Raw genomic sequence first — 26201 nt, forward strand, 5'->3', positions numbered from 1 at the left:
CTGTTTGACACTTTTTAATCAGACTTTTTCTGCCTTTTTACATTTTTATTCCATTTATTACGTCATCAAAAATCTATAACTTTTTTTGGAAGCAACTTTGGCTGTCCTGTCAGTCACAGCTGGGAAACATTCATCATCCTGCAAACCCTTAAACGGAACATGAACAGAAACTTCTTCATCCTCTGACTGCATGTTTCCCTGCAACATTTGAGTTTGTGTCCTGACAGATTTAAGACTCAAAAAATGATTTACGTGGTGCAAGTGGCCATTTCTCAACTTTTTTTAGTGGATATGGTTCATTCAACACTTAAAATCTATTTCTGTGAAAAAAAAAAACTTTGTGCCAATTTGTACAAAATGCTTGATGCTGGAGAAAATTGATAGAAAGATGAGTAAACTATTCATGATAGAAAGTTCATTGTGTTTTTGATGGACTACTTTATTTTCACTCTTTTGTTTGTGCAGCTTTTGAGGCAGCAAACAAGGGAGAAATTCAGTAATGAGTAAAATTACAAACATGACTTTAAAGCCTTTTGAGATAAATTTCTTGCTTTTTTTCAGGAACAAAAAGGTCATGAAATGTTCTAAACCTCCTACAGGTAATGCACAAATCATTACAAATATGAATGTTGGGTATTAACTTCACCCAGAGATTTTGAAAGCTGATGAGAGCAGCAACATGAAAGTCACTGCCATTTCCTACAGCACTTGAAGGCACCTTTTTGTGTTTTGGAGTTTGATGGACACGTTAAATGTTTATGTTTTTGTACCAAGCTTGGACCAAAAGTCATATATTTGTTATTAAGCTCCACATTTCAGCCTGGGCAGCAGAAACTGGGTTTAAAATGCTTCAACTTTTGTTTATGTCCGGCGTTCCACATTATGCTCGTATTATTTCTGAATGTAACCAAAGATCGTTTTGTGTGTGTATATAATGTAAATAAAAACGGCTGCACTTTTCCTCAGTGTTTTAATCACAATGTATTAAAACAGAAATCATACCAAGATTACAGTCACTAAGGATTTTACTTTGCTTCTTTTTTTTTTTAGAAAAACAGGCAGAGGAAAAAAAAAAAAAGGACATTCATCATCACAGCGACTGACTGCACGGCTTTCATACTGGCAAAGTATCGTCATGATCCAACAGATCTCACTTCAGACACATTACTTTGGTGTTAATAATGGTTCGCCCACAGGAAATCCCTCTCAGAAACACTTTCAATGCTCAAGTGCTTTGATTGATCCCTCCCAGGGTGGATCAGGATTTGACAAAAGGCCTTTAGGACTTTTAGCTCTGGTGACATTTCGTAAAAGCTAAAAGGACTTTTTGACGTGTTCCATATTCATCCTGATGGACGTGCTGACACACTGATGGGAGGATGGATTTTTAAGAGATTTTACAAAATGTGAACAGCGTTTCTTGATGCGTTTCATTAGACTGAGAGTACAAACACGCATTTCCAATCCATCTTTCCGTCGGCCCCCTGATAGATCCTGACCACACCCCTTGATCTGCCGTCTTACATAATCATGGAGTGACATTAAATGTGGTAATCGGTTGTGCAGATACAGTAATGACTTCTTTTAAATGTACATGTGGATATAAATCTTACAATCTTACTGTCAGAGGACGAAAAATCTTTGGAAATGCTTTTTTTTTTCTTCCTGATAAGCATCAATATGAACTGAAGGCACTTGGGAGGTTCACAATGTTAAAACCGGACGTCAGTTAAGGCAAAAAAAACAAAACAAATCCAATCTACTCTGGCAGTAATGTGCTCGATTACAAGTACAACACAAAATAACAGAAACAAAAAAAGGCAAATCAAGTAACTCTCCACAAACGCTTCCCTCTGAAGACGAGACGATTCAAGCTGCCACACTACAGTACAAATCTACCTGCTGTGCGTACATGGACAGGCCCTCCATAAGCAAGCGAAGCCACGAATCGTACGCAAAAACCCCGCAAAGCAAAGACGGCGAAATGAAACAGGAAACCAGAAAATCAAAGGGCCCTGGTGAGCAGGAGCGACGGCAGCCAGAGAACATGGAGGCGTCACAGGCCGAGGCGTCGTGGACGAGCTGACGTCCTCTGAAAAGGCACATGAGATCCAGCAGCTTCTTCAAATGTCTACAAAGTCCTGCTCTCCCTGTGTGGACGTGTGTGTGTGTGTATGACACTCACACACTCCATTGTTCCTGCCATCCTAAGTACATATCTTTGGAATCACACTTATGTACAGTTACAGCCGAGATGATCGACACAATCAAATCACCTCGTAGTTCCATGACAAATATCAAAAACATAAACAATACTTTTCTTTGGCTTTTAAGGAAAATATTCATCTGATTACAAAATTATATTTTTTTTCTCTGTCATCTGAATCTTCATAGAAAGTCCTTTAAGTTTCTTTAAACTCTTTTATAGTGTCATTAAAGTGAACACCGGTCATCACATGCACCTGTTAAAGACAAACCCAGAGGTCTGATCGCTGCTGTACTCCTCTCACACGTCCACCTGAACGTTTACCGGCCCGACACGCCTCCCCGAGACGCCTGAAGCACCAAGAACCTTCCGTTTTTACGCTTTATGTCTTTGCGAGAAAGGTTTCAAAACGGAGCCGTGAGTGAAAGAGCGAACACGTGACCGAGCGGTGTGTCTCCTTTAAGACTAATGTCGACATGCTACACACCCTGAGCTGATCTTCACCTCCTCCTCAAGGACTCCTTAGGCTACTTTTCCCCGACTTGGATTGATCTCCTCCGTAACATAAAACAACACAATAGTCTTTTCAAAATCAAGCCAAGTAATTTGAAACAACAATGCTGAGCTTCATCCATATTTTACGTAAAGACTTTTAAGTATTCGATGGCGTCTCTCTGATTAGCATTCCTGTTCCTAAGGTCTACATGGCTGTGTGGTGATTGATGCCCCGCCCCCTCCCTCCCCCACCCGCCGCTCACAGGGTTCATTTGCTGTGCGTGTGGAGTGGTGACAGCCTGGCCATTAGATGTGAAACTCCGGCTCCAATCCAAGCAGAAGCACCGGTCAATGGAGCGCTGTGTGTGTGTACGTGTGTGTGTGTGTGTGTGTGTGTGCACACTCAGCAGCCACCTATTAGCTATGCCTGAGCAATCCAATGCAACCGACCTGCAATCCATCTCATGTTCTGTTCTGTCGGCCCTGCAGAGTTGTTGATTAAACCCCGGGTGCGTCACGCTGCATTGTACGCAGATGCGCATTAAATATTCTGTCCGCCGCGTTCACATTCATTTCATTTGGTTGGCAGAATATCAGGAGCGTGTCACTCTAATCCAATCTAAAGCCAAACTCAGACTACAGAGTTCTTGCTCATAAATTTAAGGTCCCAAACTTTACCGTTCGGTGATCAAAGCTCGAGATCGGAGCCAAACGGCTGCCGGGTGCCGTCACAGACCAGACCGTCCTCCACATGCAGGTGACAGCTCCTGGAATATGTGCATCTCGTCTGCGCTCGGCTGTTTCAAAGACACCACAGAGGTCAATCCCCACCTCGGCGACGAGTGTCAACAACAACAGAACACTACAATGAATCACAAAGACTCAATTAACTGCAGAATAGCTGTAGTGGATTGAAAAAGGTGTGACTAATAAGGTGAAGCACTGAGTGTAAGTGTGTGTGTGTGTGTGTGTGTGTGTGTGTGTGTGTGTGTGTGTGTGTGTGTGTGTGTGTGTGTGTGTGCTGGAGCATGCAGAGCGGGATACAGCAACAAGCGTCAGCACAAATAACAAATAACATAAGTTGAATACACAAACTCAAAGCTAATAAGGAAAAATCCTGAGCCCGCTGCCGCCGAAACCTCGAAGCAAATCTAACCTGCAGATTATTTTGAATACAGAAGACAAAAAAATGGTATAAAAAAAACAAAACATCCCCACGGCAGGGCTGTAAGCTTCCTGTGTGTGTGGGGGTGCAGGAGGTGGTGATGGAGCTGAGCTGAGCTGAGGTGGTGCGTTTACATGACGGAGCAGTTCTCCGGCTTGGCTCGTCCCTGCGGAGGAAAGATGGAGACGGTGGAGGTTAAAGAAGGTCAGAGACAAAGTGGAAAAAAGGCTTTGATTCAGAACTGAGAAACACTTTCATGAGATCCGTTTCCTCTCTGAGTCGCTTTCCTGCATTTCATCGTTGACGATCGCCGCCCAAGTTGGATGGAAATAAAGCCCTAGTTCTGTTTTGATTTGTCAGATTACAAGGCAGTAGTCGAGTGGGTAGAGCTTCCGCTTAAGAACCGGAGGGTTGCCGGTTCGAGTCCCTGCCGAGGTGCCCCTGAGCACGGCACCGAACCCTCAATTGCTCCCCCCTCTGCGAAGGGTGGTAATATAATGTAATGTAAGTCGCTTTGGATAAAAGCGTCTGCCAAATGATCGTAATGTAATTTTGTCTTTAGCGTTTTCAGTTCGAAGATCCACGCCGTCATTACATGGTGCCATGGTATTGATTGATAAGTTCTGAGCCTAGGAAGGTGTCGCTGTGACTTGATGTTCCTAGTTTAACCCCCGTCCAGCGTGACGCTCAGTGACGCTGCGCTGAGTTCAGCCCAGTTTCATTAAACATCTAAAAACATCAGATGCCTCAAAAGATTTTACCGCCATGCGTCAGACCCAGAAATTAACACACACTTAAGAGTCCATTTAAAATGTTATCACTGTAATCTACTTATGGATCAATCAATATTTTGCACAGCAGAAAGGAGAGGAAACAGCCGGTCTCACGGTCTCCAGGTCTCGTACCTGTCTGGGCTGGTTGGTGCCCATGATGAAGGAATGTCCCCCCCCCAGGCCCTCAAGCAGGCCCCCGCCGCTGCTGCAGGGTCCGCTGCGGTCCGACGGCTGCCCGCACGAGTCGCAGATCACAGTGCGGCTGCGCAGGTTGTACTCGTTCTCCCCGCTGGTGCTGTGAGCTCCCTGCAGGGGGCGACAGAACGCAGCGTGACTTCACCTCACACATCATCACAGGGGGGCTCAGAGTGACAGGCGCTCCTGATGGCTGATCTCTTCTTCCTTTCTTTCCATCTCCAGTTAATCACATTGGGTGAACTAATATGTTTTGTTAATCTAAAGGATGTTGTTAACACTTTCCAACCTTGCTGCATTGTGATAGGAAAAGCATCATTTACCATTTCATCATCGTCATCCTCATGGAACAGCGTACGTGTGACCTTCCTCATGGCCATTTCCTATTGAAAGAATGAATGAAACACTTCAGTTGTTGCAGTTTAAGGCAGCTTAAAGGTGAACGCGTGTAAACGTGACGTGTGTGGATGTGGGGGATGATGTAATCATGTCCGACCTCTCCGTTGGCGCTGACGAGGACGGTCTGCAGCAGGTCGCCCACGCCCCAGGAGCTCTGCGTCTTCCACACCAGGTCACCGGGAGGAGCGTGGCTTCCACCACCAGATGAAGCCCAGATCTGTAGAGGTCAAAGGTCACAGAGTTCAAAGAGTGATCGTATACTGTATACACAAAGACACGAAAGAGGAAACATCCAGCAATGGAGAGCAGGTTAGCAAACAAAGGAAGCTGTGTGTGACTGAGTGTGACTCACGGTGACGGTTCCTCCGGCCTTCAGGGTGAACTTGGGGGGGAACCTGTAGACGATGGGGCTGCCGGTGCCGACCTGCCTCTTCACCTGCCAGTTACCCAGAGACTGATCCTGCAGGAGGCACGGCACAGAGAATCAATTATCTTTATAAATATTACATCACCAGAGGGAGCGCCGGCTTCTAAAACAAGTCCAAACATGTTCAAAACATTCCGGTCATTTAGCAAAACGGTTCTGCCATTCGTATTTCTCTTCTTACCTCGTCGGCCTTGTTGCTGAGGCGGATGTACTTCCCCTCCAGGTCCACCTCCTCCACGGTGACGCGGCCGCTGGCGGAGGCCTGCTGACTGATGCGCTTCTTGGTCACGCTGCCAGCCCCCGCCACGCTGGAGGTCTCGCTGTCGTTGTCAGCGAGGCGGCGCTTCTTGGAGCTGCCGGAGGAGTTGCGGCTGCTGGAGGCGGCGATGCCGGTGTGGAGCAGGCGGCTGGTGTGAGAGTGGCCCGAGCCGGAGGTCCGCGTCACCGTGACCCTGGTGGGCTGAGGGCTGGGAGACAGACGGAGCCTGGGGGGAGGCGGAGGAAGAGACGGAGGTTATAAATAGAAACCGTGAGGCGCATGAAACTGTCAGTGCCCAAGATCACGGATGGAAGTTTGACAAACGCTGCAAGAATGAAGCCTTTTCTCCATTAAAGCTTTAAATGTTAGTCCACTGACAGATCAGCTTGGGATTTAAACCCTTCTCTCTCACTCACACACACACACACACACACACACACACACACACACACACACACACACACACACACACACACACACACACACACACACACACACACACACACACACACACACACACACACACACACACACACACACACACACACACACACACACACACACACACACACACACACACACACACACACACACACACACACACACACAGATCTCTTCACTGGTGTTTGGAAGAAATGGCCTTAATGTCAAACGCACAACAAAAAGCTTCATGAAAATATCCTGAAACATGTCCTCCTTGGTGGAGGTAATGGGGATTATCTTATCTTATCTTATCTTATCTTAAAGCTGCAGCGCCCACTACAGGCTACATACAGTGAGCAGTCGAGTGAGCGTACGCATAGAAGCACGCAGGCGATCCTCACAGCCGTCGCTGCACTAAGTCTCTAATAAGTGGAGCTGCTCGTGTGCAGCTGCTGCCTGTTGGCCCGACCGCCCGTGTTCTTCCTCTTTAATGAGGAGCAGCGACTTCCAAAGGTTCTAATTGGCCCGTTAGAAATGAGAATCATTTAAAACCGACTGGTCAGTGGTTTGCACGTGACCCCTCCTGTCCCGGGTCGACCTGCAGACCCTGGTGTGTCTCCAGGTTGGGTTTTATTTTCTCCCTCACCTCTCCTCCTCTCCCTCCAGCAGCTTCCTGTAGGCACTGATCTCCATGTCCAGGGCCAGTTTGATGTCCAGCAGCTCCTGGTACTCGTCCAGCTGCTGTTGCATCCTGGCTCGTATCTCCGCCATCTCTCGCTCTTTATCCTCCAGCCGCCGGCGCGTCAGGTCGCGCTCCCGAGACAGAGACTCCTCCAACTCCCGCACCTTGGACTCGCTCACGCTCAGCTGAGGAAGACAACACACACAGACACACACGCAGAGATTAGTCAATTAAGACAAGATAATTAGGCAGCCTGGATCGTCTGAACACCGTCGGGTTGTTGGGTCAAGCGAGGCTTTACATTAATTAATCGATGCTGCTTAGAGGAGTAGAAACACATGAGAAACAAGCAAACATGTCAATATCAATCAGCCACATCACAGCAGCCAAGTGTGTGTGTGTGTGTGTGTGTGTGTGTGTGTGTGTGTGTGTGTGTGTGTGTGTGTGTACCTGTTTCTGCAGCTGCATGAGCTGGCTGGACATTCCCTCCAGACGAACACGCGTCTGCTGCAGCTCTTCATGTGCCGCTCCAACCAGGGTTGTGTTCCTGTCGGCGGACTGGCGGGCGTTATCCAGCTAGCAACACACAAACACAAGCTCAGCAAAGGTCACAGGTCACGCTCCATCATGTCAGGTCGCAGCACACGTGGAAACCCATTTCAGCTGTAAGGAACAAGAGAACCCAGAGAACATGGACTCTACAAGGCTTTACTGTCCTTATAGCATAATGTACTTCTATTTTGATCCATCTCTGTATTCACACTTTGCAAAATACAGATTAGAATTTTTCCATCTGATCCAATTCCATGAACTCTGCAAGCCAAAGTAGAAAGAGCTGAATCCAGGTTCTCAAAATGGGAGTTCTGCGGTGGATCCAGCGAGGCAGAGAGCGTTTCAGCTTTGGTTTCCTTTACAAGAGCTGCGACATAAAGCACAGCGTTCTCCCACGTCCCTCATTAAGAGTCCCACAGGACAAAGGAGAAGTGTGCTGAATTAATTTCCCCTGCTGACAACAGCGTGCAGACAAAAAGGGAAAGAGGCGAAGCGAGGAGGGATGTTACACGGCGACATGAACTCAGACGTGGATTGAGGGTAAAGGGAGTAAATCAATCTAAATGATGTGATGTGTGTGTGGGAGGGGGACTCTCAGGCCTCATTAGCTGCACAGGGGGACGGCGGGCGCTCGGCCTCTAGGTGGCGACGCGGCGGTGGCGGCCTGAGGCTCACCTTGGAGTTGTAGGTCCTCTCCAGCTCCTCCTTGTACAGGCGGACCTGCTCCTCCTGCTGGGTCCTCATCTCCACCAGAGCCTGGGCCAGCTTGCTGTTGAACTCCACCTCCCGCCCGCTGTCCATCTCCACCACGCGGGTCTCGTGCCGACGCCTGGTCTCACGCATCTCCTGGACGCAGGCAGAAGAAGGCAGATATAAGACGCAGGGAAGACGCACAATCAGTCTGTACAATCTCTTACATCACTGAGATATGTTCTGCTTTCTTAGGGTCTCCCCTGATTTGCGTCTTCACTGCTGCAAAGAAATCCTCTCAACTTTCAAGTACAAATAAATAAATTTGGTTCACATTAGGTTTGTGTTCTTTCTGCCATTAGAACCTCCATTAGTGAATGACTGTGTGGCTGTTAACTGGACGAGTGTGTGCTCTGATGAACCCTAATCGAGGTTCCAATGACTCCTTGTTTTGCTTGCCTACCTACACAGAGCTGAACTGTAGCGTGTGCCGTCTGAAAAGGACGATGATCATTCACAGGACACACACACACACGTGTCACATGTGACCCTCTACACTCGTATATCCTTGAAAAGTAAAACAGCACCTGATTTAGCTTCAATTTGCACTAGAAGTGATGTCATGATGAAAGGTTGCTAGGGTGGTTAGTTTCCTGACAACTGTGAGATCATTCATGATGTCATTATCCCATAATAACATGGCGGTGCGTAGGGTTGCTAGGGGTGATTCCATTAAAGTCAACTTTGACATCCAGTAATGCAAATAAAAAAATGTATCTGCTAATCGGGCATTTCATTTGTTGTTGTTAATGAAATGGAACGCAGCCCAAGCCAAAGCTGCACCTCTGAACTCATTTCTGTGGCAGGTCTGGAGGCGACATTAGGGACGGTGCATGTTGCAACTCCAGACAAACAAACAGACACACACACTCTATTTATAGCAGTGTGTTGGGATGTTGTTCTCCAGCAGAGAGAATCTGTAGCGATCTTTAAGAAACGTCGGATCTTTATTTCTAAATTAGCAAAGCACAATGTTTGGTGTCTTGATTCCTCCTAGAGTTTTCTCTAAGTGGCTCAGAGCCGACAGCCCTGCGGCAGGAGCTGGGTCTTTAATCTCATCTGTGTTCCATCTTTATATGCACAAATACAACTACAGCTGAAATGAGGCTCAGACGAGAGGAGACATGAGAGGCCGCGTCTCAAAAAGAAACAAGTAGGTGTCTGGAAGCACATCAGTATCTGGAGGAGATGCAACAAAGAGGGGGAGACGAATAACCGGCTAGATGAGAAGAGAGAGGTTAAGGTGAAGCGTGGGACCTCGTTGTAGATGTTCTTCTGGAACTCCAGCTCTTCCTTCAGGGTCTGCAGGCGGTTCTCAGCATCCACCCTCCTCAGCATCTCGTCCTGGAGCTGCCGCTTGGCGTCGGCCAGGCCTCCTTCCAGCTGGGAGGGGACAGAAGACAGAAGAGGAGAGATGAAGCACGGGACGAGGTGAGAGAAGTGTTGTTCGGAGAGACGCATGACGGGGAAGTCAGAGGCGTGATTAGTGAAGCACATGAGCTGAGGTGAATTTGTAGTTCTCAAATGTGACCAGTAGGTGGAGCACAACCACAACAGAACAGCAGCGTGTGTGTCAGCGGTGAAATTCATTGAGAAACAAACAGCAGTGAGTGGAGCCTGGTGGGCCTCATTCATAATCTGCAGGGTTTACAGAGTGTATGACACCATTCAGGTGTGACACACACACACACACACACACACACACACACACACACACACACACACACACACACACACACACACACACACACACACACACACACACACACACACACACACACACACACACACACACACACACACACACACACACACACACACACACACACACACACACACACTCAACAGAAGGATGCAAGAATTATACAGAAACAAATGAACAATAAACCAATTACAACACAATAGACTCAGAGTGGGAATTATCAGCCCATTGTTGTGCCTTGTAGGCTGAGAAAGTGCAGCAGTTGCCACATTTTGTTCAGTGTATCATTCTGAACGTTGTGTGATGGACAAGAAATGTTCTAAGAGTTGTTCTCGAGCAGATGAGCGCTCCTGAGGCCTCTGAGCCGTGACGCCGCGCTTTATCCTCCATTTACACCTACGACGCAAATCAAAACATTATTTTTTTTTTTACCTTGGCCAGCTGGGCCTTGAGGTCCTTCACCTCGGCCTCCAGGGTGCGCTTCTCGCCAAGGGCGGTGGAGAGGGCGGCATCTTTGGTGTTGAGCAGAGCCTCCAGGTCCCTCAGCCTGGCGAGCGCGGTCTCTAGCTCCGCCTCCTTCTTGCTGTTCCTGTGCGGATGGACGAGAGGGAGGCGTTAGTTTTGTCATAGTTCTGTTATCGCCATGATCTTTGCGTCACATGAAGTCGCCTGCTTGAGCGTCGAAGTCCAAAGAGCTCATAAGTGAAAGCTGTAGAAGAGGTTATGACTCATAGACGTTGTTGTCCCTTGACCCAACAGAACTCACTCTTGTAGCGGTCCGTAGAACACTACATGACTGAAGTATAATGAAAGTCATTTTCCACGAGGACTCACTTCCTGTAAATCATCAGGAGCGCCAAACTTTGAGCCACAGCCCAGTGTAAGATCTCCACTACACACTGCTGAGCAGAGGATCATGGGAGCAGAGGATCATGGGAGCAGAGGATCATGGGAGCGGAGGATCATGGGAGCAGAGGACGGAGGAAGAGCTTGTTTGCAGCGTAGACGCTCGGTGCTCAGCCAGGAGGGAATCGGCTTCCCTGTTATTCTATTTGGCCGCAGCCACACACTCTTCATTGTCACTAATATTGGCCATCTGCTGGGGGAGATGGCTTCCAGGCCGCTTACACAGACCTCACCGTTGTCTGGGCGCTGCCAGCCGGCTGCAGGAGGGCCGGCGTGAGGACGAGCCTGCAGAGAGCTACACACACACACACACGTACACACACACACAAACACACTCCGGCAGACAGGAGACGCTCCGATGGCTCACAGTGGAGACGATCAGCATTTGTGTCAAAGCGCTGAGCGGGGCGATTTACTGTTTATGATACAGCATCAATCTACTGCTGCACTCTATGAACATGCACACGGCTTTAGGAGCAGATACAACACAGAGTCCTGAGGAAGACGAGCAGAGCTGCAGCGAGCCGTCTGCACTCTTCAGGAATCTGGCCAGGAAATACTGAAAAACAGCGATCAATCAGATATCAATGAGACTTTCATGCCTAGAAACAGTCCATAATTAACTTCCTGAGAAAGTTCCCCCCCCTAATGATTTCCAGATGTACAATCAGGCACCGACTACTCAACTAAGCAATTATATTTTAATTCTGTTTTCGGAAAAAAAAACAGAAGCTCCTCCCAGACGGCTCGTTGCTCAGATTAAAAACGAAGGCGGCCCGAGTGACCTGAGGTCCAAATCCAATAACTCTCACAGCAACAACTCCCAGGAACACACACACACATCCGGCCTTTTCATCACAGCCGGGGCAAACACAATCACACACACACACACACACACACGGAGAGGAGCTCACAACACAACATGGGAAGAGATCCAGAAGCTCATCACTGTCGTTTGCCCTTTTCAAGGATCCTCAAACTTAAACTAAACCTCAGTGTGGATACGGATACAAACGGGAATTGGACAAAACTGCAGAGGGATGAGGATCAGACCCACTCAAAATATTTGCTGTGGCAGTGACGGAACGTTGATGGAATTGACCGCACGGTAACAAGCAGCCACTGAGACGGAGCAGAGAGCAGAGAGGATGCTGGGCCAGAAAACAGTTTGGATGCATTGTAAACAAAGACACAGAATTATTCTTATTGATTCTCTGTCTTTAGGCCGGTTTGTTTGTGAATGAGGGCCGACTGATGCATCCACTGTTCCCCCTCCGTTCACACACCAGTTACAATCCTCTACTGCTCACTCCAGCTCTATCACTGCCTTGCTCAAAGGCAGACTCGCCTTGTTTTCGAAAGCGGTATACTCAAGAAACGCTGATCTGGGAGTGAACCTTTTATCCAGCTTGAGGAAACAGGAATGTGAGCGTGTACCCGGCGAGAGGGGTGTGAGCACGGCGACACACACTGACTCACAAACACACACACAGTTACCACATTCCTGGAATTGTGGAAGGTAGCAGACGCTCGATCCAAACATGTGAACCTTCAATCAGCCTTAAACGACTGACAGATGAATAAGCTGATTGAAATGACATAACTACTACTGTAAAAGTGTTTTAATAACCTGTGTTTAAAGGTATAACAGTGTTTAAGCTCCTCCAGGCGCTAATAACTCATTTTTCCAGGTGTTGTTAATGTGGAACGTTCCAGAACGCACCACAACGCTCCTCATTAACACTTAATGGATGTAAGAGTCACATCAGCCAAAACAGGAGTGTGTGATGAGTGTGTGTGTGTGTGTGTGTGTGGGGGGGGGGGGGGGGGGGGTGAAGTGTGAAGTGCATTTACACATGTGTACACACACATTCCACATTTCTTTACAACCTTCAGGTAAACATTGCTGCGTTGCTATACAGCCTTTTGTCTAGACGTTAATATCTTTCCAAAGAGACGTGTGTGTGTGCGTGTGCGTGTAGGTGGCCACTGTGCTGCTCATTAGGACTAATGGACCCGGTGAATCGACTCCAGCGGTGAATTAATGCGTAGAAATGATTCGGGTATATCGACGTGTCACATGACCATACACACACACACACACACACACACACACACACACACACAGACACACAGATTTGAGAGATGATTTGTCGGGGGAAAAACAAACATCTTTTACTGAGGAGACCTGGTCTGCAGTCTCCATCCGTACAGGGAGAAGAACGGAGCCTTAGTGCTACGACACACACACCAGGCCAAACCAGACACACACTGAAACTAATCAATCACTACCTCAAATATACCAAATATGAATCTGAACCTAATGACCAGTTCCTGCTGTATTTCATACTAATCAGATCAAATTGATGCTGAAAATAAGGGTTGAGGTCTTCGATCCTGACCTCTGACCTCTGACCTATTTAAAAGGCCAAATGAAATAAATCAGATTAGAGCAGAGGTGGCAGCGTTTGTGTCAGAGTTTACGTTCGAGACGTTTGGGTGTAAAGACGACCGGTGGAGCAAACATTCATCACCGTGTAACAACACTCCCACAATGACGACAACAAATGTGATGTAACCAGAATTTGGCCGAATAAAGCCCGCAGATGAACGTGTGGCACTGATCGCAGCTCAGCGCGTTACACGGCGGCGCGGCGACGCCACGCAGCGACCGAGCGAGCGCTGTCCTTCCTACACCGGCTTTATCGCATTTGGCCGGATTTGCTGGATCCTGTATGTCACTTTAGACAACGCCGCCTGGTCTCTGGAGACAAAGGGAAACACACTCTCTCACTCCCTGTGTGTGTGTGTGTCTTTATACCTGTGTGTGGGCGTATTGGTGCAGGCTTGAGTGCGCTCTGCTGCACGCGTGTGGGAGTGTTGACTGCAGCAATCCTGTGTGTGTTTGTGTGCGTTCATATGACAACACCTGTTCATAATGCGCACAACAGGATACGTGTAAACTATTTACATTATCAAGTGTGTGTGAGTGTGTGTTCATTTTCTACTGAGGTCCTGTATATGCGGTCTAATCCAGTCTAAAGCGTGTAATCACAGAGCGTGTGTGTGTAAATTCCCCCTCGCCTTCACGTTTACATTTCGCCTCGGCAGCAGATGTGCGTGGAGCCGCGCCGCCTCTCGCGTTTGGGAATCGCACTTTTGATATTTACAACTCGAGGAACCAGCTGCGTCGGCGGAGCAACAAATATGGTGGCGAGGAGGCCGAGAGCCAGACGGAGAGAAGAAGCAGACAAACGGAGATCCAGCCAGTTTCATTCCGGGGACGTCTGCTGAATGATAAACGGAGCTGCAGACGGAGACAAAAGCTTTCAGATTGTGCGCTGATAAAAGTTCATCACAAACTCGAAAATTAGCGCAAATCATGGAAACCTCATTGTTGTCGTGTGGATCTTAGCTTTCATTATTCCCCTGCACTTGGAAAACTAAATGAATAAAAACCAAAAACCTAAACGGCTTCAGGCTTCATCGCTCCACTCACCACAGCTTCACTCCCTACAGAGGAAACTACGAGTAAACGACACATTTGGAGCGGCGGAGAGACAAAATGGGAGCTTGTGGACCATGAAACGCTGCGAGATGGGGGGGAGAGGAGGAGACGGAGGTGGGGAGCGGCCAGAGTGTGAGATGGAAAACGCCAAGAGAATGAGACAAAAGGAAAAAGGGGGAGTAATGGAGACAAGAAATCTGAGGAGGAGGAGGAGGAGGAGGAGGAGGAATGCGTTGGCTCGGCTCCCGGGCTCGGCGATGACTCACAGCTATCTTTGTCCACACCAGTAACGAGAAACGAACTCCTCCTCGTAAGAGTGAGAGAGTGAGAGAGAGAAAAAGGCCCGCTTTCCCCCCTGTTTTGCTGCGCCGTAGTCATAGCAACCAAGGCCTCGTCGTCAGGCCCGCTCTGCTCGCATGCCAGTTCCAAAACGCACTCGGGGTTTTCTGTGCAGCTCTACAGAATATCTGCACACAGAGTGGACACACACAACACACACAGACAGACACACACACACACGCCCCCCCACCCACCCACACACACACACACACACACACACAGCTTTCCAGACCTGTGCTCTCATTCCTAAAGGTCAAACTGGAAAACCAATCTGTCACTCACACTCATCGATCGGCGGCAGATTAAAGACGGAGCCCATGATCTCGTCTGCGTTCAATCAGCCTGGATTTTGTTTTCTCGCCTCCATAACACGGCCGACTGACATCACATTACACACTCCTGTTTACGCCTATTTTGAGCTCAGGGGCTGCAGGCGGGAAACAGACACACACAAACACACACACACACACACCTGGGAGCTGCCCGCTACAGCTGCAGCCTGAGTGTGTGTGTGTGTGTGTGTGTGTACCAGAGGCCGGCTCCAGGCCCAGCGCCAAGCACAAGGGCACATCTGCTGAGGAACAGAAAGGTTTGTCTCCTTCAAGTCACCCTCAGGTCTCCTTAGGGGAAACTGGGGATTCAAACCTACGCTCACAATGTTTGCCGTGTCTTTAGTGGACCTGCCATGGTTACAAACACTTCACCTCTCCCATTTCCTGTCGTGCTTTAAAAGGAGGCAGAGTATAGGAGTTCATTGATCCACCATGCACACACACACACTCACACACACACAGTCTGGAGGGCGTGTGTGTACATGTGTGGGTGGGGTTTCCCAGATGAGTCACTGCTCAAACATGGAGGAGGGGGGGGGAGAGGGGTTCCCTCTCTTCCCTATAGATCGTCTCAAATGTTCCCCGTCCATCTACACGTCCATTCATTTGTGTCCAGCTGGTTTAGGTGGAGAACACACAGAGGAAACACTGACGAAGAGGAAGGTTGTAGAATAATGAGGCCGTAATGAAATCAGGGAGCCAGAAATACACTTGGCGGTGACAGGACCCAGCGTACATGCGAGTGTTGCAGTACGACCACAGAAGACACCAGGTAGCGGGAACCATGGCAACATGACATATGCAGCATGACACATTCCCAGGTAAGGTTAGATTATACTTCATTTGAACCAAACGTGCACAGCTGCATCACAAGAGGTGTTCTTGGTTGTAATTGGTCAAAAGAGAGGCAGAAAAAAAACCCAACTGGGCCGACAACAGAGCAGACTGGCCAATCAGAGCGCCTGGTCGAGCTCCAACAGCCAATGAAACGTCTACGAGGGTATGAGGGTGAGCGAGGGTCTATAAATCACTGTCAGCTATGGAACGGCATCCAACACGGCTCAAGACCAGTCAGTCACACACACACACACACAATATACACGGCAACAAACCAGCCGATCGGTGCGACGCTGATGTGACAAAAGGCAACACTACTGCCCCCTCAGGACTTTGTTGGTACTGTATCTCACACATGCGTAGCTTTCATTCTAAAAGGACGAGTGCAACAGACGAGACTTCAGGCCAGATTATAAGGATGATGATGATGACGATGATGATGATTGGGACGCAGGTAAAGTGACATATCAGGACGTCTCACCTCACCTACTCCCTTAGATTCTATGAGTGTGTGTCCTTACTGTGTCCTCAGACGTCCCCCTATACTTCAATCACAAACACACACACTCTGCCATTCTTTGATACGTATTCAAAACAACAGTGTGTGAATGATGTACTAACAAGATGGAAAACATACAGAGTAGATAATAGCGTAGACGTATACTGTACACACACACACACTAACATGAGGGGGTGTGTAAAGCACAGACTGTTAACAATAATAGCAGCATTACACACATTCAGGAGCTCTGATGTCTGAACTCATCCCAGTGTTGTGAAAGTCTCAGAGAAATATGCAGCAGAAAACAAACATGACAGGCCGACACAGGAACCTCTCTCCTCTGGAATGAAGACGGGATTTTAGTTAACCCCAGCATGTGTGTGTGCGTTTGTCTATAATAGATCACTAGTAATGGACAGCCGCGCTTTGCCAGGGGGGGCCAGGGGGGGCCAGAGGGGGCCGCCACCCAGGCACGTCCACATGTGGCACAGCAGGAACAAAGTCTCAGTGTCTCCGGCGTGTAAGTGGAGCAAATGTGGCCGGCGGATGATTTCAGACTGGGGACGACAATACGCACAGTGTTCTAGTGTGTGTGTGTGTGTGTGTGTGTGTGTGTGTGTGTGTGTGTGTGTGTGTGTGTGTGTGTGTGTGTGTGTGTGTGTGCAGTGCAGCTCTGCGTCAAACACAAACTTTGCTTTTTAAAAAACGGAAAGAGCCTCGGATCCCACAGACGCTCGTATTCATCAATCTAACTCTTCAAACAGCACGTCAGTCAAAGAAAGAAAGAAAGAAAGAAAGAAAGAAAGAAAGGTGTTCTGCCCCACCGCTAATGACAGCTTTAAAGGAAGTGTGTGTGTGTCAGTGGGTGGGTGTGTCCATACACACCAAAGGTCTATGAGACAGTCCTTGTTCCTCCCCACATGATTAGTTGATGATTCACCCGTGTGTGTGTCTGTGTGTTTGTCAGAAGTCGCTGCCTGGTCTGTGTGTGTACTGGCTTTCACTAGTATTTGATAAGATTATCTGTGGCGATAAAGAGCAGTGTGGGGACACAAAAGCAGCCATTTTGTCCTTTCATGTTCTTCCTCCAGTCGTTCCACAGGCGACCACACACACACACACACACACACACACACACACACACACACACACACACACACACACACACACACACACACACACACACACACACACACACACACACACACACACACACACACACACACACACACACACACACACACACACACACACACTGAGGAGCTGCAGGTCAATCGGCCCGAGCACGACTTTATAACACATCAAAGTCCACTTTACATTAATTCCACGTCTTTTGATAACCGTGTAGTAGACTTCAATTATCAGGCCGCATCTTTATTCAATCATACATGAGGGATCACAGGTCTCAGTGAATACATGCACACAGTTATTCCTACAGCAAACATGAATTTTATATCAGTGTGTTTCTTTAGTTCCCGCCGTCTGAGGGGGAAAGAGAATTCACTGCCTGGAGTCTCACCAAGCTGCGGCTGTGGAGAGCTCACAACACACACACACACACACACGAGCAAAGTGGGAGGATCTCTCTACCAAAGTGCATCCAGGACAGAGTTTTGTTTCCACCGTCAGATTGGTGGTAAAGCCATCGTCTTAATGTGGCGGCCGTCACGTTGCCAGATTGGTTGGGTTTGCCTCAACCAGCACAGAGGAAGAGGCTATGATAAAAACCATGACAAATACTGTCCAGGTGCTTGTTGGGACAGTGGAGTGTGTATGGGAGCACACACACACACACACACACACACACACATTTGGGTTACAACTAACCAGCACTTCCATTTTCCTTCTTGCAGAAATGGAACAAAAGTCTGCTCAGTAAAACGCATCAAGATGGACAAACTCCTCATTTCACTTCCTCTGCTCTAATAAACACGAGGTGATTGTTGATCGGAAACATCTGACGGAACCTCAGATTTGATTGAAAGGCCTCGCATGCAAACTCAATGATCTGTTTGGAGTGTATAGAAACATCCTGTTCTCTCACACACACAGAGACACACACAGAGACACACACACACACATCTGAGGGTTAAATAAGGCCTCATGGATCTGGAAAGCCAGCAGTTGTTGCATAAGTAACCACACGGGAATGGTTGAGGTTACACCCACCTTGGCATGCCAACTTTGCCGTGGTGAAAAAGAGAGAAGGGGAGAGAGAGCGAGAGGGCGAGAGAGAAAGAGAGCTAGAGCGAGAGAGGGAGCGAGAGAGGGAGCCTCCATCTTAGACTGATTTACTCCATCCATGTGCAAGTGACTCATCAAGAGGTTGGCGGGAAAGCTCTATGGAAAATTGGCCACACACACACACACACACACACACACACACACACACACACACACACACACACACACACACACACACACACACACACACACACACACACACACACACACACACACACACACACACACACACACACACACACACACACACACACAAAAGCCCAAACCTCTGCCCAGTACCACGTGTTTGTCTGCTGAGGTCCAACATGAACTCTCTCATTAGTCTCAAACAATAAAGCAACACAAGCGGCTCCTTCAGCACAGCAGCGTTTACAGGCTCGCCACCATCTGCTTTCCATTCCGCAGCACTCAGGGCCAAAAGGCACAAATGGCCACTGGGGCCGACGCAACAGCGACGCTCCCGCCGCAACGGCCAATCAGAACCAACCCAGCACGCCTCGGGAAGGGTGCGTTCAAGAGCACAAACAGGAAAAACTATAAACCCTGCCACTGCTGTGAACACACAGCATTCCATGTTGTAAAAACTATCAAATGAACCGGCCGCCCTCAGGCCGATGTGCCAGAACAGGCCAGGGGCAAACAATGAAGGCTTCTGGAAAAACTAAAAACCTTCCGTAAATGAAACGCTCCCATTAAAATCTGTTTAGATGGGGAGAAGGTGTTTGCTCCTCTCCTGCGGGCTGCACGCCGTCGGTGGAGGTCAAGGAATTCCATCACAAAGAGTCACAAATCATTTTCCAGGATGTTCCCATGATGTTTCTGCACTGAAGCTGCACAAATGTTTCGTAATAATGTGCTAAATGAGTGGAACGTGTGAATGTGTAGACGTCCCCTTCACAAATGATCTAACAACACAAACAAACTAACACAGTAAAGAGGAAACAGCCACTTGTCCCTTTGTGAGGAGTGATTCAGCACCAGTGTGTTCAGTGATGATCCAGTTGACATCACTGTTGGGCGACTTCCAAATTCAGGAGCTCTGAGTCTTAAGCTGCCCCGGCGTGACTCGCCCCGACAGAGAAATGTCCGCTGTCACATTACGCATGCTGAGCTCATCGCTGGGGAACACGGGGGCGGCGTGAGGACAGAGGAGGAGAGAAGAGGACAGAGGAGAGTGTGACCGAACCACGCGGGGACGAAGGAAGACTGAAATGAAGGTGGCAGCCAGCCTGCATGGGTCTGCAGGAGAGGAGGGAGGGGGGGAGGGGCTTATGCTTCTGCGGCGAGCCTGGATTTGTTTGCATCTTTGCCAAATTCAAATTTCGCCCCATCAGAAGATGCAAATGTTGTAATGTATCTTTATCATTTGGAGACGACAGGGACACAGATATGAAGGAGAAACATCGTCTGCCTCCACAGAGGGGAGGAAGAGACGCCTGCCAGGCAGAACAGAGGCCACAGAAAACCTCCAACATTCATTTATCACTCCAGTCAATTTGATTAAAAATGTTGTTCAGGTGAGAAATGATTGATCAGACAAAAATAAAATATAACAATAAAGTCAAAGCTTGATTCATTATTTTAAAATATCCAAGATAAGCAAAACTGTGCAACACACACACACACACACACACACACACACACACACACACACACACACACACACACACACACACACACACACACACACACACACACACACACACACACACACACACACACACACACACACACACACACTTAACAGAGTAAAGCTCTCAGTGACTCACAGGTCTGTTCTTGTCCATTTTAGGGGAAACACTTGGAGGCCCTTTATCTAACAAACCTGACACGAGTCCTCCTGGTCTCCATGGCGTCGTGGCCCATTAACGCCACACTGGGTTATAAATACACCTTTTACTCGCTCAAACTCTGGTTTCGACTAATAATAGAGCGCTCGACTCCCTCTGATGAAGCCCGCTCCTCTGCATTCTGCTCTACTTTACCGCTCTCCTCACAGGATACAGCTTACCTTGATAACGTGTGTGTGTGTGTGTGTGTGTGTGTGTGTGTGTGGGGGCCTTATGAGAGGGGAAATGCTGTTCATGTGAAAACTAATTCAAATTTAGGGATTCTATGGATTATAATTTGGTATTATTTAAGTGTTTTGCATGTAGATTTTATTTATTGCTCAATGTTACAGGATTCTTTTAGTTTAACAGTACATGCACATGAAAACACACTTTATTTACTGTAAAGAGACGTCACAACTGTTTGGCGGGGACTCCTAACAGAAGAATGGGCGTTGGGTGAAGCACTGCGATGTTCAGATAGATAGAGACGGATAGATAAAAGACTTCAGATGAATCGGAACGACTACGTATGAAGCCTGAGAGTGGGCATATGAAGGAGAGAAGGAAGGAAGTGTGATATGATGAGTGCACTTCCTACTGTGCTCTCTGATAGCCGTGACATCACATTACACATCCATACACACAGAGCTGCTGGGTCTGTGTGTGTTCACTTTAATAGGGACGACGCACAAAGTTCATAGATCAAAACGTAAACAAGCCAAACTGACGACGTTTCATCTGCAGTGTCACATCTCTCAATTAAAACAGACTTAACTGTGCTGGGACACTAATTCTACCACACACACACACACACACACACACAGAGACACACACTTTTGAATTCCAATGTTGAAAGTCTAATCTTTAAGTGACAATGACAACAATGAACTGCCAACTGCAATCAAATTCCTGACAGCTTCATCCATCTGCAGCCACACCCTAAAACACACACACACACACACACACACACACACACACACACACACACACACACACACACACACACACACACACACACACACACACACACACACACACACACACACACACACACACACAGTCAGCACAGGTGTGGCACACTAAGCCTTGGTAAATCTCTTGCATTTAAAGTTAATTTGATGTTGCAGCTTGGTGGTTTGGGTGAGCCTCCTCGTCTGGGAGCTTCTGATGGCTCAGCTGGTAAACTTGCACCGCACTGAGTCGTTACTTTCACTTCCATACAACACTCAGAAACATTTGAGTCCATATTATGTTTGACGTGATGGAAGGGAGACGGTAGGAGAGTCTTCCTCCTGAGCGCGGGGGATTCCCAGAGGTGCCGGCTCGTGTTTCACAGCCACCGGCACAGCTGGAGGTCAGAGGCTCCAGACGTCTGCGGCGCTCCAGCCTGAGAGGAAACGCAACTAAAACAAGAAGGGCAAACACGCAGACAAGCCCCCACCGATCCTGCTGTCGCTCGTCGCTCCCGGGCTCCGAATTATTATGAACAGTTTCTCCTGTAATGTTGCGACTCCGGCTGAACGCTGAAGGTCTAACATTCCAACCACATTAATGGTTTAAAATGAATACATTATCATCAAATTACTCACTTTATTATTATTATTCATGAGTCACTCTGTGCTTCTGGGAGAACGGTGTTCTCGCGCGGCAACTTGAGGTTTCGCCTCGGGGGGAACCAGCATATGTTCCTTGGAGCAGTGCCGCGCACAAAGGCGTGTGTGTGTGCACGTGTGTGTGTGTGTGTGAGGAGACGCAATGTCACGCCTTTGCGGCTGAACAGGTGCGTCCACTCCACAGCGCTGCGCCTGTTGCTTCAACTTCCCCACCAAATCGTAGTAAGAAATAAGTGAGGACAAGGATCCACATGGTCTGACAAAAGCTATCTGAGCGTGAGACATTTGTGTCCAGCGTCCGTTTGCCGTGACACCTGAGGCACGGGTCAGAATAGAGAAATATGTCGGGTTTATTAATACACTTCCTGTTACAGAGGGAGAAGCTAAACCCACAGTCGGCCCATTCCAGAGGCCATGAAAAACCTCTGAGTCACCGCCCCGTCACACGGCCATGCCAGGACACGCACACACACACACACAGCGCCATGGCAACCAAACACTGACAAAACACGGCGGCTAAAGAGGAACAGATGAAGCCGTCCCAGGCTGGAGCCACTGATTCTCTTCCACCGCACGTGCGTCAAAAGATCTCCTTCCTCCGGAGAACAATATTACTGTGGGAGCCGTGGCCACATTCCTCACCAAGCAGCTCCGGATTCACAAAGAACACAATGGAACACGTGAGCAAAACAAAATAACTCATATGTATCTCTGTCAGCACTTCAAACGTCCCAAAGCCTCTCCGTCCACGCCGCCCCGCAGAGTCAACATGTGCCATTCAACAAACGTCCAAACGGCGTTGAAGGCCTCGGCACCACGCCCTCCCCTGCAGCGCCCGGGACACACCCGGGCGTGCACTCAGCAGGAACGCAGCGTGAACAATAGCAGTGAGACGAGCGACACACACACTTCATATAAATACTTTTTTTAAAGAAGAGGCCGGAAGGTCTCATGTTCTTTCACACACACACACACAAGTTGCCAGGACCCTGACACATTCCTCGGAAGACACCACGGGAGACAAAGTTCGACACCAGGAGTCAGTTTATTAGGTAAAGCCACACACACACACACACACACACACACACACACACACACACACACACACACACACACACACACACACACACACACACACACACACACACACACACACACACACACACACACACAGAATGGTACTTTTCTGCTCTTCCTATAAACACTTCCAACACAATGCAGCCCAAAAAAAACACAAACTACAGCCTCAATGTGCACAGATGTACCTAATAAACTGGTCACAGAGTCATGGCCGAGTATAAACACAACCAGGCAAGTCTCTCCAACCATAGAAGAGAATCTGGATTCTGCAACCAGGTACACACACACACAGTCAATGTCGGGTTCCCACAGCGTTATGTCACACTGTGTCATTAGAGGAGGCTGTGTGCTAAAGGCGGACACACACACACACACACACACACACACACACACACACACACACACACACACACACACACACACACACACACACACACACACACACACCCCTTTACTAGCTGACAGGCAAGTCATACTCGCTTAACTGCCAGGAATGTGACTTCCTAAAGTCAGGTATGGGAAAACTCTGAAAGCATTCCTGGCATGGAAATGAGGGCACGGCGCTGCTTCGCCCGAGTCGTACGAGCTGAAAGAACAGGTGTGAACCACCGCCGCCGGCAGCGCGGCGTGTAAAGAGTTAAATTATAGCTGTAGAGTTACGGCGGCTCAGATATGCAGCCAGACGGATTCAAAAGTCCGCAACTCCGTCGCTTTCAACACGAGAGCAAGAACAAACACGCAGCGGCTGATGTGCCACAGCAAGCAGAGCGGTCGCCATGACGATAAGCATTAAAGATGCCACACACACACACACCACGTTTAGACAAATTCAGCTCTGTTCCCCTCAACAAAATAAAGGTTTACCAGCAGACACGAGTGGGAACGCCGAGTCTGAGGTCTGACACCACATTTGCATAAACTAGCCACTTCTGTACCAAAGCTCCTCCCACTTTGCTCCACCCACCTGGCTTTCAGCTCCTTGTGCTCCTCCCTGATCTTTCCCAGCTCCAGCTGCAGGCGCGCCCTCTCCTTGGCGACCTGGTCCAGGGTCTTGCGGGCGTCGGCCAGCTCCGTCTCGTACGCCGCCTTGATGCCCGACAGGTCGCGGCTGACCACGGACTCCGACTCGGTGATGCGGAGCCGCAGGACGGCGTTCTCCGACTCCAGCGAGCGCACCTTATCGATGTAGACAGCCAGCCGGTCGTTGAGGTTGCACAGGTCCTCCTTCTCCTGCAGGCGGGTGATGCGGGCCGGCGAGATGGTGGCGGTGCCGTCGCGGCCGCGTCTCTGGCTCGGGGTTTCCATGGTAATAGCTATGGAGGTGGCTCAGGAAGAGGTGCAGGCTGGGGCGGTGAGTCACTGAGCTGTACAGGAAGGGGAAGAGGGAAGAAGAGTTGATAAACTACAGTAAAGTGGGAACGCACTGCAGCAGAGCAGGAGATGAATCACACATGAGTGGAGTTTACAGGCGGAAGGTTCCAGACTTGTGCAACTCCTGATCCTGGAGCGCCGAGTGTTTAGATTCCTGCTGCCTCATTCATTCCACAATCAGTTCTCCACAGTTGGTCGGTACATTTGTGAAAACTTGGCGGGTGCGTCTTATCTTTATTGCGTGTTAAAACGCCGTTTACGGGAAGGTGAAATCACTTTCCTTCTTGTTGGATTGGAACCAACCTTCATCTCTAACTAACCCGTCTTACAACTTTCCCTCCCCTTTCCCCGGTTGTAGCGTTCCAGGTTGTAGCGTTCCCGAGAACTCCCCCCTGTTCACATTGGTGAAGTGTTACACATTGCGTCAGTAATAAACCAGAAACTAGGAGGCAGACCACAACCAAGACACACACACACACACACACACACACACACACACACACACACACACACACACACACACACACACACACACACACACACACACACACACACACACACACACCTCGTCTGCAGTACCACAGTGTTGACTTTCCACATAAACAAACATTGCAGGACGCCCTGATAAGGAGAGGAATACTCTGTGGAGCAAACGCTGAAATAAATCAAATCAGTCTGTTGGAAATTGGGAATTAAAAGTGTAATTGTTATAATTACAAATGTTAAAATCAATAGAAGCCTCAGTCAACGTGGGATTTCTCTTCTCAGTGATCGACGGTGAGCAGAGAGGGAACCGACCAAACTTTGCCGCCCATCGCTGCCCAAAAGTGTCCTCACGCACACCCATGTGGGCGGTGCCACACACACACACACACACACACACACACACACACACACACACACACACACACACACACACACACACACACACACACACACACACACACACACACACACACACACACACACACACACACACACACACTAGGAGTGAAATTGCAAAGTCATTACAAAGCAAAACCCTGCCAAACAAAGTGGAAGCAGCTCACAGCTCTGAGCCCAGAGAGGAGAGGACGGCCACATAGTTGAACTTCACCTCAGCCACATGATCACTAAAACGCCTGAACCAACACTTTCAACGGGTCACAGTGAAACGGCAGAGACAAACTCCCTGACCCGAGAGTGTGTGTGTGTGTGTGTGTGTGTGTGTGTGTGTGTGTGTGTGTGTGTGTGTGTGTGTGTGTGTGTGTGTGTGTGTGTGTGTGTGTGTGTGTGTGTGTGTGTGTGTGTGTGTGTGTGTGTGTGTGTGTGTGTGGCTTCACCGCAGCCTGTTGAATGAGCAGACAGTCAGAGAACAGCCGGACGTTTCCAGAAGTTTATCTGCTGGTGTGGGTGTGTGCGAGCGGCTCTCAGTGTGTGTGTGAGTGTGTGTGTAAGTCTTACCCCTGAGGAGCTTAGGGTAGAGGATCCGTTGAATAATGCAGTCTTGCTTGCAGTGGGTGTGTGTGTGCGTGTGTGAGCCTTTGGCTGGTGCCCTGAACTGCTTTCCTAGCCGTCGCTCACTGCACATGCACCTACTGCCTGAGAGAGAGGGAGGGAGAGAGAGACA

The 26201-nt window shown here is 48.6% G+C and overlaps 1 protein-coding gene across 1 annotated transcript; it reads right to left on the reverse strand.

Moving 5' to 3' along the window:
- Nucleotides 1-418: 418 nt before the first annotated feature.
- lmna (lamin A) lies at nucleotides 419-26201 on the reverse strand. The gene is made up of 13 exons (XM_076150591.1): nucleotides 26036-26201; nucleotides 24186-24585; nucleotides 10461-10617; nucleotides 9584-9709; nucleotides 8252-8422; nucleotides 7475-7600; nucleotides 6989-7209; nucleotides 5842-6145; nucleotides 5586-5693; nucleotides 5331-5450; nucleotides 5158-5217; nucleotides 4772-4945; nucleotides 419-4032 (listed from the first exon to the last, which is right to left on the reverse strand). Exons 2-13 carry the CDS (start codon nucleotides 24524-24526, stop codon nucleotides 3997-3999), a joined length of 1944 nt encoding a protein of 647 aa, XP_076006706.1. The 5' UTR covers nucleotides 24527-24585; nucleotides 26036-26201; the 3' UTR covers nucleotides 419-3996.

Source organism: Genypterus blacodes, unplaced genomic scaffold (assembly GCF_046128005.1).
Source record: "Genypterus blacodes isolate CSIRO-AG114 ecotype Tasmania unplaced genomic scaffold, CSIRO-AGI_Gbla_v1 ptg000052l_1, whole genome shotgun sequence".
Lineage (NCBI taxonomy): Eukaryota > Metazoa > Chordata > Actinopteri > Ophidiiformes > Ophidiidae > Genypterus > Genypterus blacodes.